Genomic DNA, 15,000 nt, shown 5'->3' with positions numbered 1-15,000 from the left:
TGTAAAAACGCTGTATATATATATACATATATATATATATATATATATACTTTTTTTTTTCTTTTTTTTTCCCCCTATTGTTTTCTGTAATGGGTGACATTGTGTAACTCAATCAGTGAATGTCTTCACAAACGAAATATATCAGCTGGCCTTTGTGAGGAAAAAAAACACCAAGACTGTATTGAATGAACTCCAAGCACCCAAAGCCTAAGTGCATTAGGTTATGCTGCCGGCTGGTCAGCCAAATACCAAGCAGATGATGGGGGGTGTTGTATAGTGTACATACATTCATCCAGACACCATGACGCCTCCGCGAGAAACTCAAACTCACACAAAACACCTCCATCAATCGACATCATCTCCACTACACTTCTGTGCACAAATAATACCAACAATCATTAGTATTTATAGAGCACTGAATCTTGTACCTTTTTTTATATCATAATTATTATTTATTTATTTATGTAAGCTTATCTATTATTTATTCACCTTTTTTTTTTTTTCTTTTTTTTTCTCAATGCCTAAGCGCGTTGGGTTACGCTGCTGGCAGGCATCTGCTTGGCAGATGTGGTGTAGCGTATATGGATTTGTCCGAACGCAGTGACGCCTCCTTGAGCTACTGAAACTGAAACTGAAACTGAATCTTGTGCAGAGACAAATCAAAGCGCTTTCACACCAGTCATTCACACGCATGCATAAACTCTTAAAACTGGACAGAGAAGAGGTGGGCGAAGAAGGCCAGACTCCAAAGAGCTGAGCGCGGAGACCTGACGAAGAAGCGAAAGAGGAAGTTCATTCCAAAAGCAAGGTCCAAAGACAAGAGAAAAAGAACAGCAAGCCGACAGTGACCAAAAAAAACACAAAAAAACAAAAAAAAAACTCACTGGGTTGAAGATCAGCATCTGGGTCAGGAGGTGGACAGCCTCGGGCGAGGCCAGGTAGGAGAGATGGAGGAGGGAGGGGAGGTTGGAGGGGACGGGGGGCTGTCGCAGGACGTGGCGCAACGCCCCCTCGCTGGCCCCCTCCATGTCGCTGGTGTCCGGCGTGCCCAGCAGCTGGATGATCATGTCCAGCTGTTTGTGTGTGGAGGGGGTGTGGGTGTGGGGGGGTGCAGGGTGGGGGGAGTGGGAGAGAGAAAAAAACACGTAAAGTGTCAGCAGGGGCACAACAGCCGAATGGTTAAAGTGTTGGACTTTCAATCTGAGGGTCCCGGGTTCGAATCTCAGTGACAGTGCCTGGTGGGTGAAGGGTACAGATTTTTCCGATCTCCCAGGTCAACATATGTGCAGACCTGCTAGTGCCTGAACCCCCTTTGAGTGTATATGGAAACAAGAACATACCCAGTATGAACAACCCCGACAACGGAGTATGGCTGCCTACATGGCGGGGTAAATAAACAAAAAACGGTCATACACGTAAAATGTTACATGTCTGTCTGAGTGTGTATGTGCGCGTGCCTGAAACCTGAAAGAATGACACAGGAAACGAATGATGAGCGCCCAGTGGCAGCCGTCAGTCGGCTTGGCTCTACCCAGGTAGGCAGCCTATTGTGCAAATGACCCCCGTGTTTGTAAAGCGCTTAGAGCTTGGTCTCCGACCGAGGACAGGCGCTATATAAGTATTCACAGCAATCAATCAATCAATCAGCACACACACATGTGTGTTGCCACATTTCATCAAGATCAGACAGTGTCAGTGCTTTACAGGGCAGAAACAAACATCAAATAAAAGTGGAAGAAAAAAACAACAACAAAAGATATAAAGAACGAGATCTGGAACTTCATCTAACGTTTTCAGAGTCTGGGTTTGTTCCAATGTATCTTTTATTTTTACCTGTGTGCTAGCCGAATTGGTAGCGTAAGCAGCACTGGCTTGAAGTTATGTACCTTGTGTGTGGAGAGAGTTACCACTCTTTTACTATTTTGTTAATCATTTGATGTCCTGGACTCATTGTTTATTAATTTTAACGTTTTCAGTGATCTAAAAATAAAAATTTAAAATTTTTTTTTTTTTTAAAGTTGCTTCCTTGTTGTTTGGGGTTTGCTTGAGTTGGGTTTATTGGGTTGGTTTTTTTGTTGTTTGTTTTTTGTTTGTTTTTTTTTTTTTTTTTTTTTTTGAGGGGCAGGGTGGAGGTGAATTGGGGGAAGGTAAGGGAGGTAGAGGTTGGTTGTTTTTTTTTTCCCCTTTGTCTGTCTGGCTTCATCACACAATCTGCAGTCTATGTCAGAGTCTATGTCATTGTTTGTGATCTGGCAGGCTTACAGGTAGTCAAAAACAAGATACAAAATCACACACACACAAACACAGAGCAACAACAACAACAAGAAAAAAACAACAACAACACTTTCTACCTCATTCCATCTCTCACCCCTCCCTCCTTCCTTTCAACACCCACCCCCACACCCCTCCACACCCACCTCCACCACTTGCCCCTCCTCCCACTCCCACATCCTCCATTCCCCAGCTCCCTTCCTCCTAATCTCCTCCCACTCCACAAACACACTAACCCCCCACCCACCCACCCCCAATGTGCGCATGCTTGTCACAATGTTGAACACAACTAACTGTGATGCTGAGATTTTCTGGAAGAGAACCAGCCTTGCATCCCAACAGTTCACATCCTCCTCCCCAATCCTCCACACTCCACCCCCCCAAAAAATCCCACCTCCACCCCCCTCAATTTCCTTAACCCCCCTCTACCCCCCCTCCTGCCCAAAACCCCACCCTCTGTGTCTTGTCGTGTCACCTGCTGGACGGGCCCCAGAGCCTTGAAAAGGATCTCGCGCCCGAGCAGCCCACACCCAACTCCAAGCCCTGTCTCCCATTCTGAAAGACCTCCACCCCCCCACCCCCAATCCCCTAAATTTCCTTGCCCCCTCCCCTCCTCCAACCCTCCCCCCCTCCCACTCTGTGTCCTGTGTCACCTGCAAAATGAGTCCCAGGCCTGGGAAGGAGGGTCTTGCGTCAAAGCAGCTGACATCCTAACTCCCTAACCCCACCTCCCATCCGTGATCCCTGCAAAAAAAAAAAAAAAACACCACCTCCCCTAAATTTTCTTGACCCTGCCTCCCCCCCCAAAAAAACCCCACTCTCTGTCTTGCTGTGTCACCTGTTGAATGGGTCCTGGGACCTGGAATGAGTCTTGCATCCGAGCAAATCACATCCTACTATCCCCACCCCTCAATCTCCTTGACGCCTCCACCCCCGCGCCCCTCACCACCCGTCCCTCCCTCCAACCCCCCCCCCCCCCCCTCCCTACACTGTTTCTCGTCTCGTGTCACCTGCTGAATGGGCCCCGGAGCCTCGAAGAGGACCTTGCGGCCGAGCAGCTCGGCGAAGATGCAGCCGACGGACCAGACGTCGATGGCGAAGTCGTAGTGATGGACCCCCATCAGGATCTCCGGCGCCCGGTAGTACTGCGTCACCACCACCTGCGTCATGGCCGCCTCCTCGTCTGGCTCGTGGAACCGCGCCAGGCCAAAGTCGCCAATCTGCAGGGAACAGGGAAAATATGCGCACACGCTTAATAATGATAATGATATTAGTAGTATTCATCATATAGCGCTGAATCTTGAGACAAATCAAAGCGCTTTCACACCAGTCATTCACACGCATGCATAACTCCAGATGTGGTGTAGCGTATGTGGATTTGTCCAAACGCAGTGACACCTCCTTGTGCTACTGATACTGATACTGATACTGATCTGTTTATCTCCCTCCCTACGTACCTCCCTCCTCTCCCCAACCCTCCTTCAACAACTGCCCCCTGAAACGACAGCACACATTCACTCTTTGAGTTGTCAAACAGGGAAAATAATGCACACACGCTTAATAATGATAATGATATTGGTAGTATTCATCATATAGCGTTGAATCTTGAGACAAATCAAAGCGCTTGAATTCACACGCATGCATAACTCCAGATGTGGTGTAGCGTATGTGGATTTGTCCAAACGCAGTGACACCTCCTTGAGCTACTGATACTGATACTGATCTGTTTATCTCCCTCCCTACGTACCTCCCTCCTCTCCCCAACACTTCTCCAACAATTGCCCCCCCCCCCCACCCCCCTCCCCCGAAACGACAGCACACATTCACTCTTGTCAAGTCAACAGCGGACAAACAGCTGACCTTCAAACAGCAGTTGCTGTTGACGAGAAGGTTGCCCGGCTTGATGTCTCGGTGAAGGACCCCGGCTGAGTGAAGGTACTTCAGGCCTGAAAAAAAAAAGGTATATGCAAGTTAACTCATTCAGCCCCAGGGCCCCCAGCAATGCTCTGGGTGTCAGACTTTAGTTTCTTCTTCTTCTTCTTCTTCTGCGTTCGTGGGCTGCAACTCCCACGTTCACTCGCATGTACACGAGTGGGTTTTTATGTGTATGACCGTTTTTACCCCACCATGTAGGCATCCATACTCCGCTTTCGGGGGTGTGCATGCTGGGTATGTTCTTGTTTCCATAACCCACCGAACGCTGACATGGATTACAGGATCTTTAACGTGCGTATTTGATCTTCTGCTTGCGTTTACACACGAAGGGGGTTCAGGCACTAGCAGGTCTGCACATATGTTGACCTGGGAGATCGTAAAAATCTCCACCCTTTACCCACCAGGCGCCGTCACCGTGATTCGAACCCGGGACCCTCAGATTGAAAGTCCAACGCTTTAACCACTCGGCTATTGCGCCCGTCAGACTTTAGCTTCAATAAAACCGTTTTTATGTTTCAAACAAATACACAAAACTGCAAACACAGCTAACTAACTAAAAGTGTACAGTATTTTCAGCAGTGTCCACACATGTCATTTGGGGGAGAAGAAGAAGAAGAAAAAAAAAGGTTGATTTCAGTATACTTCCTATGCTTCAAGTACAGTGGGGAGACCTGCTGGGGCTGTGAACTACCTTGAATTGAATGGGTTAAACATTCAAGTACAGTGGGGAGACCTGCTGGGGCTGTGAACTCCCTTGGATTGAATGGGTTAAACATTAAATGTCCCATAGCTTTTGACAGCCATTGGGGCAGTGTATTTATATTTGTATTTGTATTTCTCTTTTTATCATGACAGATTTCTCTGTGTGAAATTCGGGCTGCTCTCCCCAGGGAGAGCGCGTTGCTACACTACAGCACCAACCTTTTTTATTTGCTTTTTTTTTCCTATCGAAGTGGATCTTTCTACAGAATTTTGCAAGGAACAACCCTTTTGTTGCCGTGGGTTCTATTGCGCAAAGTGCATGCTGCACACGGGACCTCACTTTATCGTCTCATCCGAAAGACTAGTATCCAGACCACCACTTAAAGTCTAGTGGAGGGGGAGAAAATATCGGCGGCTGAGCCGTGATTTGAACCAGTGCGCTCAGATTCTCTCGCTTCCTGGGCGGACGCGTTACCTCTAGGCCATCACTCCAGTTACTCCTATCCACGGTGTGTAAAGGTCAGCATGTGGACAAGACAGGGGCCCAGTCCTCTCTTTCTGCCATCTTAACCTCGCCCAAAACTTGAAGTCAGGTAACCCCATTCACACCCGAGTGGAAAGGAGTGAGGACAATCAGAGTGAACTGAGACGGACCCCCGAAAACGGAGTGTGGCTGCCTATATGGCGGGGTATAAACGGTCATACACGTAAAAGCCCACTCTTGTTCATGCGAGTGAACGTGGGAGTTGCAGCCCACGAACAAGGAAGAACAAGAAGAAGAAGGAAGAACTGAGACGGGGCGCAATATCCTGAGTGGTTAAAGCGTTTGGACTCTCAATCTGAGGGTCCCAGGTTCGAATCTCGGCGACGGCACCTGGTGGGTAAAGGGTGGAGATTTTTCCGATCTCCCAGGTCAACATAAGTATGTGCAGACCTGCCAGTGCCTGAACCCCTATTCGTGTGTATACGGCAAGCAGAAGGTCAAATACACACGTTAAAGATCCTGTGATCCATGTCAGCGTTCGGTGGGTCATGGAAACAAGAACAAACCCAGCATGCACACACTCCGAAAGCGGAGTATGGCTGCCTACATGGCAGGGTAACAACAACAACAAAAACAAAAAAACACCAGTCATACACTCATGTACATTCGAGTGAACGTCGGAGTAGCATCCCACAAACGCAGAAGAAGAAGAAGAAGACCTTGCCCAACTTGGTCAGGCACCCCAGCCACACCCAAGTGGAAAGGAGTGAGGAAAATCAAGAGTGAATTGCCTTTCCCCAGGGACACTCCACCATGACCAAACACAGCCTCGAACCCTGATCACTGGCGAACACTGGGTCAGAAGTCTTGAGGGCAGACATGATTCTACAAGACTGCCTTCCTGTGTTGCAATACAGGTAATGTAAAATTATGTATTATTCATCAACCAATCCATGAACCCATCAAGTTGATAATCAGTCAGTCATTTTGTGGTCAAGGTGATAATCATATTATGCTCTAATGTACCAAGACTTATTTGATCAACAAGAGCACGTGTGTGTGTGTGTGTGTGTGTGTGTGTGTGTGTGTGTGTGTGATGTGTGTGTGTGTGTGTGTGTGTGTGTGTCTGTGTTTCTGTGTGTGTTCATTCTTTAGTTTAGCGTCTTTTCACTATCAGTGATATTAGATGGTGTGTGTGTGTGTGTGTGTGTGTGTGTGTGTGTGTGTGTGTGTGTGTGTGTGTGTGTGTGTGTGTCTGTGTCTGTGTGTGTGTGTTCAGTAGCAAAACAATAATTATGTGTAAGCACCTGTTTGCACAGACACAAACACTTGCACACATACATTATCACCCACCCAACAACACATGCACACACATTTTTAGACACATGAATGCATATATATACATATACATATGCATCATTACACAGAAATATATATACAAGCATATTCTCACACGCAGCTTTCACAAACACATACCCATGTACTCACACATGCAAGCATGTACATCCACCCATCCACACACATTGTAGTAGTAATTGACGCGGCGATAGCCTTGAGATGGCCTTAGTGGTCGGCGAGGCTCTAAGCACCATAATTTCATTTCATTTCATCCACACACCTTCCCCCCACCCCCACCACCACCCCCCACACACACACACATATCCACACACAACAATCACCACCACCCGACACCCACACACCCACATACAACACACCACAACCACCTTCACACACCACACCCGCATGTAACACACACCACATCCACGCATCCACCCACACATTACACACTACACCCACATACCCCCACACCACACCCACACAAACACACACACACACGCACATACGCGCACACACACACACACCATTCTTCACCCTCTGCCCAATACTGTTCCCACCACCACCACAACCGTACTCCACCCCCCACACCCCCCCCCACCCGCACCCACACCCCCCACCTCACCCTTGTTGTTTTGTTTGGGCTAATATTATTTAAAGTGGAAGACGTTCAACTGAAGACTACTACATGTACTACTACTACTACTACTACTACTACACACACACACACACACACACACACACACACACACACACACCTCGCAGGATCTGGTAGAGGAAGACTTTGACGTGGTCACTGGTTAGGGTCTGAGAGGAAGAGATGATCTTCTGCAGGTCGCTCTGCATCAGCTCCGTCAGGATGTGGCTGACGCAGGGTCAAGGAACACACACGCTTCAACAATCACTCCTTTATAATAACAATAATAATCATAATAATAATAATTATGGTATTTATATAGCGCTGAATCTTGTGCAGAGACAAATCAAAGCGCTTTCGCACCAGCTCTAAAACTGTAGAAACTAAAGACAAGGAAGGGCAGGCAAGGGAAGCTGTTTTGGGAAGAGGTGGGTTTTAAGGCCAGACTTGAAGGAGCTGAGTGTGGAGACTTGACGAAGCAAAAGAGGAAGTTCATTCCAATCGCAAGGTCCAGAGACAGAGAAAGAACGGCGGCCAACAGTCGAGTGTTTGAATCTGGGTATGCGTAAACAGAGCGGATCCAAAGCCAATCGTAGTGAGCGAGATGGAGTGTAGAGGCCCACTGACGCAACAGCCGAGTGGTTAGAGCATTGGACTTTCAATCTGAGGGTCTCAGGTTCGAATCTGGGTAACGGCGCCTGGTGGGTACTTTTAATCTGAGGGTCTCGGGTTCGAATCTGGGTAATGGCGCCTGATGGGTAAAAGGTGGAGAATTTTTTTCTAATCTCCCAGGTCAACATAATTATGCGCAGACCTGCCTGTGCCTGAACCCCCTTTGTGTGTATACGCAAGCAGAAGGTCAAATACGCACGTTAAAGATCCTGTAATCCATGTCAGCGTTCGGTAGGTTATGGAAACAAAAACACACCCAGCATGCACACCCCTGAAAACGGAGCATGGCTGCCTACATGGCAGGGTAAAAATGGTCATACACATGAAAGCCCGCTTGTGTACTACTTATACCACTGAACGTGGGAGTTGCAGCCCACGAACAAAAAAAAAAAAAAAGAATAAAATTCCCTTATCTTTAACTCTTTTACAACTTTTCTTGTATTGGAAATTAACAAATAATGAGGCCAGGAGACGATATGATTAACAAATAGTAAAGAGTGGTAACTCGCTCCATTACACAAGGTACACAACTTCAAGTCAGTGATGCTTACGCTACCGATTCAGCTAGCACACAGGTAAATAAAAGGTACATTGGAACAATCGGTAGCGTAAGCATCACTGACTTGAAGTTGTGTACCTTGTGTAACAGAGCGAGTTACCACTCTTTACAACTTTTCTCGTTTTGTTTTTTTGGGTTGTTTTTGTTGCTGCCCCATCATCTACAAATTTTCAGTGGCATTACTCCCAGGCCACACATTCCCAAGTTCCCCCATGCACATACACAGCCACACCCGGGTTCATCTGACGAAGTCCCAGCATCGGCAGTCCGCAGGGAACCATCAATGTTAGGTCGCCAGGAGGCCACACGCATGAGGAGATCCAGCACTGCTGCTGGATCACTCCGGTGGTGTTCGGTTGTGCCTGTTCTGCTCTAACGTACCTTGGGCACCACCTTCCAAGCCCCCTACTGATGACACTAATGGCTTAGTCACGGAGCCAGACTGAGTGAGCGTCCCTCCCAGAGTGGAGACCGCCACCACGCCCCTCAAACAACAGCCCCCCATGAATCTGCCGATACTGACGACATTGACAGGACTCACCCCAAGCACGGAAGTGGAGGGGTATCGAAACTGAGGTCACCACGAGAGCAGGGCATGAAAGGCCACAGACTTTTGGGTTGTTTTTGTTGCTGTCCCATCTGCACCGTTTCAGTGGCATTACTCCCATGCCGCTCATTTAGATTCCCCCACACACGGCCACACCCGGGTTCGTCCGTCGCAGTTCCAGCGTCAGCAGTCCGCAGGGAACCATCGATGTTAGGTCACCAGGAGGCCACAAACCAGAGGAGACCCTGCACTGCTGCTGTCTTCTGCCACTTCTTCAGCGTTCAAAGGCTACAACTCCCAACGTTCATTTCTATACATGTACAAGTGAGCCTTTTTTGTGTGTGTGTGTGTGTGTATGACTGTTTTTACCCTGCTAAGTAGGTAGCCATATTCTGTTTTCAGGGGGGGTGTAGAATGCTGGGTATGTTCTTGTTTCCATCTATAATCCATTAAACGCTGACATGGATTACAGAGGTCTTTAGCATGTGTATTTGACCTTCTGTGTGTGTGTGTGTGTGTGTGTGTGTGTGTGTGTGTAAACACACCAAGGTGGTTCAGACACTAAGCAGGTCTGCACATAATCAAGTCGACCAGATCGGAAAAAATCTCCACCCTTCAGCCACAGGTGCACCGAAAGTGTGAATCCAACAGCAGCACTCTAACCCATTCAGACACCACCGTACCTGTCCATTAAGATTCATATAATGTGGAAGATTTGATAGGTATAACCGCCAAATTGTTACAGCATTCGACTCAGTTTGATTTTCCAGTCGTCGTCTTCTTCTTCCTCCTCTTCTTCTTCCTCTTCTTTCTTTGTGGACTGCAACTCCCACGTTCACTCGTATACATGTACAAGAGTGAGCTTTTACGTGTATGACCGTTTTTTACCCCGCCATGAAGGCAGCCATACTCCGTTTTTGGGGGGTAAATTTCGACTTTCAATCTGAGGGTTCTGGGTTTGAACCCTGGCCAGGGTGCCTGGTGGGTTTAGGGTGAAGGAGATTTCTTTCCCCCAGGTCAACAGATAGACGGGCAGACCTGCTGGTGCCTGTACAACCCCATTCGTGTGGACTTGTTATATTGTGAAAGATTAACTGAACCCCCCCCCCCCCGCCCCAAAAATAAAATTTTATGCAAGAAAAAAAAAAGGGTTTCACAACAATGACATTATATTATTATATATATAGAGAGAGACTTATACACTGAGACAGACAGACAGATAGATAGATAGAATGATAGACAGACAAACAGACAGACAGACAGATAGATGGATGGATGGATGGATGGATGGATAGACAGGCAGACAGACAGACAGACTGGTAGATAGATCGATGGACAGATAAACAGACAGACAGACAGACTGATAGACAGATTGACAGATAGATTGACAGACAGATGGATGGATGGATGGATAGACAGACAGACAGAAAGACAGATAGACAGAGAGACAGGTAGACAGATCGATAGACAGACAGACAGACACATGGATAGATACATAGATAGACGGATACTATGACATCAGTGAAATAAGACAAACAAGACAATATGAAACACTAAAGAAACAAACAGTCAATATGGCGTGAAAAATAAAAATGATTTTTTTTTAAATATCACAGTAATTCATTTTTTTTTAAAAGGATACATTTCATTGAAGACTTCTGTGGGTTCCGGATGCACAATATCAACCAGACAAAGGAGCTGCACACACAACATTACCACCATCTGTAGACATACACTCTGCTTCACACAACGAGTGCCGACACCTGATACTGTTAGCACACCCCTGAAAACAGAGCATGGCTGCCTACATGGCAGGGTCAAAATGGTCGTACACATCAAAGCCCACTCGTGTACGTGTTAGCAAACTGAACAGTTCCATTATAAACAAGAGGTTGTCGATCAAATGACATTACGATGGGCGCAACAGCCAAGTGGTTAAAGCGCTGGACTTACAATCTGAGTGAGGGTCCCGGGTTCAAATCTCGGTAACGTCGCCTGGTGGGTAAAAGGGTGGAGATTTTTTTCCGATCTCCCAGGTCAACATAATATGTGCAGACCTGCTTGTACCTGAACCCCTTTCGTGTATATATATATATATATATATATATATATATATATATATATATATATATATACGCAAGCAGAAGATAAAATATGCACGTTAAAGATCCTGTAATCCATGTCAGCCTTCGGTGGGTTATGGAAACAAAAACATACCCAACTGCACACCCCCAAAAACGGAGTGTGGCTGCCTACATGGCGGGGTAAAAACGGTCATACACGTAAAAAGCCCGCTCGTGTTAATACAAGTGACCATGGGAGTTGCAGCCCACAAATGAAGAAGAAGAAATTACATGACAAGTGAACACCAAGCAGGTTTTGAGAGAAATTAGTCTACAATTGATCATACCATGCTTACTTTCTTGACAACCCCCTTGCAAAAACAGCTTGCAAATAATCATAAGCTATATGTAGCGTTTATAGAACCTGAAATGGTATTTGATTCTACATTTTTATGACCAATTCGTAGAAGGGGGGAAAAAAAAAAAAAAAAAAAAACAGGATAAGAGGGAAACTATACCAATGTAGAGAAAATATGTATGAAGATGTAAAGGCTAAAGTTAGATGTGGAACTAGATTGTGTGTGTGTGTGTGTGTGTGTGTGTGTGTGCGTGTGCGTGTGTTTGTGTGCGTGTGTGTGCTGTGTGTGTGTGTGTGTGTGTGTGTGTGCATGTGTGTGTGTGTGAATGTGTGTGTGTGCGTGTACATGTGTGTGAGTGGGTACAAGTGTGTGTGTGTGTGTGTGTGTGCATGTGTGTGTGTGTGTGTGCGTGTGCATGTGTGTGTGTGTGTGAATGTGTGTGTGTTTGTGCACATGTGTGTGAGTGTGTACAAGTGTGTGTGTGTGTGTGTGTGTGAGTGTGTGTGAGTGTGTGTGTGCGTGCACATGCGCAGGTGTATGTGTGTGTGTGTGTGTGTGTGTGCATGTGTGTGTGTGTGCATTTGTGTGTGTGTGTGTGTGTGCGCGTGTGTGTGTGTATGCGTATGTGTGTGTGTGCGTGTGTGCATGTGTTTGTGTTTGCTTCTTCTTCAACGTCTTTCCCATGCCTTTCCAGCCGTGTGCTTGTATCAAAGATCAACATGAGATTACAGTTGGGCCAACAGCACAGTGCATGAGAGCCATCATGATCATTATAGTTTCTTCACCACAACAACAGTGATTGATTTATTTACAGCTTAGTCTCTTTTTTTTCTTCTTTTTTTTTTCTCTCAAGCGCGTTGGGTTACGCTGCTGGTCAGGCATCTGCTTGGCAGATGTGGTGTAGCGTATATGGATTTGTCCGAACGCAGTGACGCCCCCTTGAGCTACTGAAACTGAAACTGAAGCTTAGTCTGTTATCAAGGCCCGTGACTCTCAAACTAGGAGGCAAGACTGTCATTGGCGCTCTCTGTGCTGTGCACTGCCTTTGGGGTCTAGTTACATCCTCATGGGGGCCATCCCCCATCGCCGACTGTCCTAAAAATGATGACATTTTCACCGGATGACGTCATGACTTATTGTTGCAGCAGGTGGCCACCCCTTGTCCAGTTCTCTGTTGACATCATCACAAACTGATGACGTCATCATCGGCTGAGGTACACTCATCAAACTGACGTCATCATCGGATGATGTCAAATCATCACAAACTGATGACGTCATCATCGGGTGAGGTAAACTCATCAAACTGATGACGTCATCATCGGCTGACGTCAAATCGTCAAACTGATGAAATCATCATCGGATGACATCAAATTATCACAACCGATGACGTCATCATCGGCTGACGTGAAATCATCAAACTGATGACGTCATCATCACATGACGTCAAATCATCACAAACTGATGACGTCATCACCAGATAATGTTAAATCATCAAACTGATGACATCATCATCCGATGTCACGTCTTCAAACTTCAGTTTCAGTTTCAGTAGCTCAAGGAGGGGTCACTGCGTTCGGACAAAATCCATATTCGCTACGCTACACCACATCTGCCAAGCAGATGCCTGACCAGCAGCGTAACCAACGCGCTTAGTCAGGCCTTGAGAAAAAAAAAAGGGGGGGTGAGTAGATAATAGATAAATACATAAAAAAAGAACTACTACTACTAATAATAATATGTATAAGGCGCAAAAACGTGATGAAGTCAACTATAAGCGTACATACATACATACATACATTTTTTTTTTTTTTTTAATGATAATAAAATAAAAAACATTTTAAAGACATTAATTACCCTGTGCTCTGAAATAGGCATTTTTATCTTCAGAAAAGGGCTTTCGAGTACGAAGAAACCTATTCAGCTTTAAGCTGACCTAAACTTCTTCAAACTGATTATGTCATCATCCGTATGACGTCAGATCTTTTCTTTCTTTTCTTTTTAACACACACACACACACACACACACACACACACACACACACAAAATTAATAAAAAAAAAAAAACCCGCTCACATTGGTGTGGTTGAAGCTGGCCAGCATGCTGAGCTCGCGGAAAATGCGCCTGCAGTGGTACAAACTGTTGAAGACGTTGACGATCTTCTTCAGGGCCAGCCTCCGTCCATCCCTGGGGTCCGTCACCGCCCTGCCACAAGTTTCATGCTTTGATGATAATAATGATAATGATAATAATAACAATAACAATCATCATGATAATGATGAAGATGATGTTGATGAAGATGACAATAACTTTAACAGTAATAATAATAATAATGATGATGATGAACAATAATGATGATGATAATGAAGATAATGATAATAATGATGATTATGGTGATGACAATGTAATAATGAAGATGGTGATAATAATGATGATGATGGTGATAACAATGATAATAATAATGATAATGATAACAACAATAAGAATGTTATATCAATAATAATGATAATAATGAAGTGTTCTCCTACAGTGTTGTTCCCTCACGGAGAGGCTCACAGAGCTTCACAAGAAAGAAACAACAATTATCAAAGAGATTCAAATAGCAACCCAATCACTCGTGGCGCTTCACACATGACATGTCACAAACAAAGGAACATTACACGTCACAAACAAAGGAGAAGCAACAATCATCAAGGGGAAAAGAAGAGGAAGAAGAAGAGAAGAAGAAGAAGAAGGGGAGGAAGAAGAAGAAGAGGAAGAAGATGAAGAAGAAGAGGAGGAGGAAGAAGAAGAAGAGGAAGAAGAAGAGAAGAAGAAGAAGGAGGAAGAAGAGGAAGAGGAAGAAGAGAAGAAATGAAGAAGAAGAGGAGGAAGAAGAGGAAGAAGAAGAGGAGGAGGAAGAAGAAGAAGAGAGGAAGAAGAGGAAGAAGATGAAGAAGAAGAGGAGGAAGAAGAAGAAGAGGAAGAGAAGAGGAGAGAAGAAGAGGAAGAAGATGAAGAAGAAGAGGAGGAAGAAGAAGAAGAGAAGAAGAAGAAGAAGAGGAGGAGGAAGAAGAGAAGAGGAGGAGGAAGAAGAAGAAGAGGAAGAAGAAGAAGAAGATGAAAGAAGAAGAAGAGGAAGAAGAAGAAGAAGAAGAAGAGGAAGAAGAGGAAGAAGAAGAGGAAGAAGAAGAAGAATCAATCACGAAGAGAAACAATTAATCACCATCCTCGCATCATGTGCAGGTCTTTTGTCTGGTTGATATCGTACATCCTGAGACAGAGAGAGAGAGAGGGAGAGAGAGAGAGAGAGAAGTATACATCACAGTGATAAGAAACTCTAGGGAGAACTGGACAGTACAAGGTCTTCAGAGAAGAAGCCCCCCTCTGTCAAGTGTTTCGGCCCTTAACTCCTTACACTCTAAGGGGGCCGGGCCGCACCCAGGTCATGACTCCTGGA

At 45.6% G+C, this 15,000-nt stretch overlaps 1 protein-coding gene across 1 annotated transcript in view; it reads right to left on the bottom strand.

Annotated features, from left to right (window-relative positions):
• Nucleotides 1-15,000, bottom strand: part of LOC143274685 (serine/threonine-protein kinase NLK2-like) — a 53,191-nt gene that overhangs the window by 9,476 nt on the left and 28,715 nt on the right. Inside the window, exons 2-7 of the mRNA XM_076578569.1 lie at nucleotides 13,637-13,766; nucleotides 10,785-10,840; nucleotides 7,486-7,592; nucleotides 4,132-4,217; nucleotides 3,282-3,491; nucleotides 885-1,073 (exon numbers count right to left, since the gene is read on the bottom strand). Of these exons, the coding sequence (XP_076434684.1) occupies nucleotides 885-1,073; nucleotides 3,282-3,491; nucleotides 4,132-4,217; nucleotides 7,486-7,592; nucleotides 10,785-10,840; nucleotides 13,637-13,766 (778 nt within the window). The remainder of the gene's footprint in view (nucleotides 1-884; nucleotides 1,074-3,281; nucleotides 3,492-4,131; nucleotides 4,218-7,485; nucleotides 7,593-10,784; nucleotides 10,841-13,636; nucleotides 13,767-15,000) is intronic.

Source organism: Babylonia areolata, chromosome 29, assembly GCF_041734735.1.
Source record: "Babylonia areolata isolate BAREFJ2019XMU chromosome 29, ASM4173473v1, whole genome shotgun sequence".
Taxonomy (NCBI): Eukaryota; Metazoa; Mollusca; class Gastropoda; order Neogastropoda; family Buccinidae; genus Babylonia; species Babylonia areolata.
This window is presented reverse-complemented; position numbering and strand designations above follow the sequence as displayed.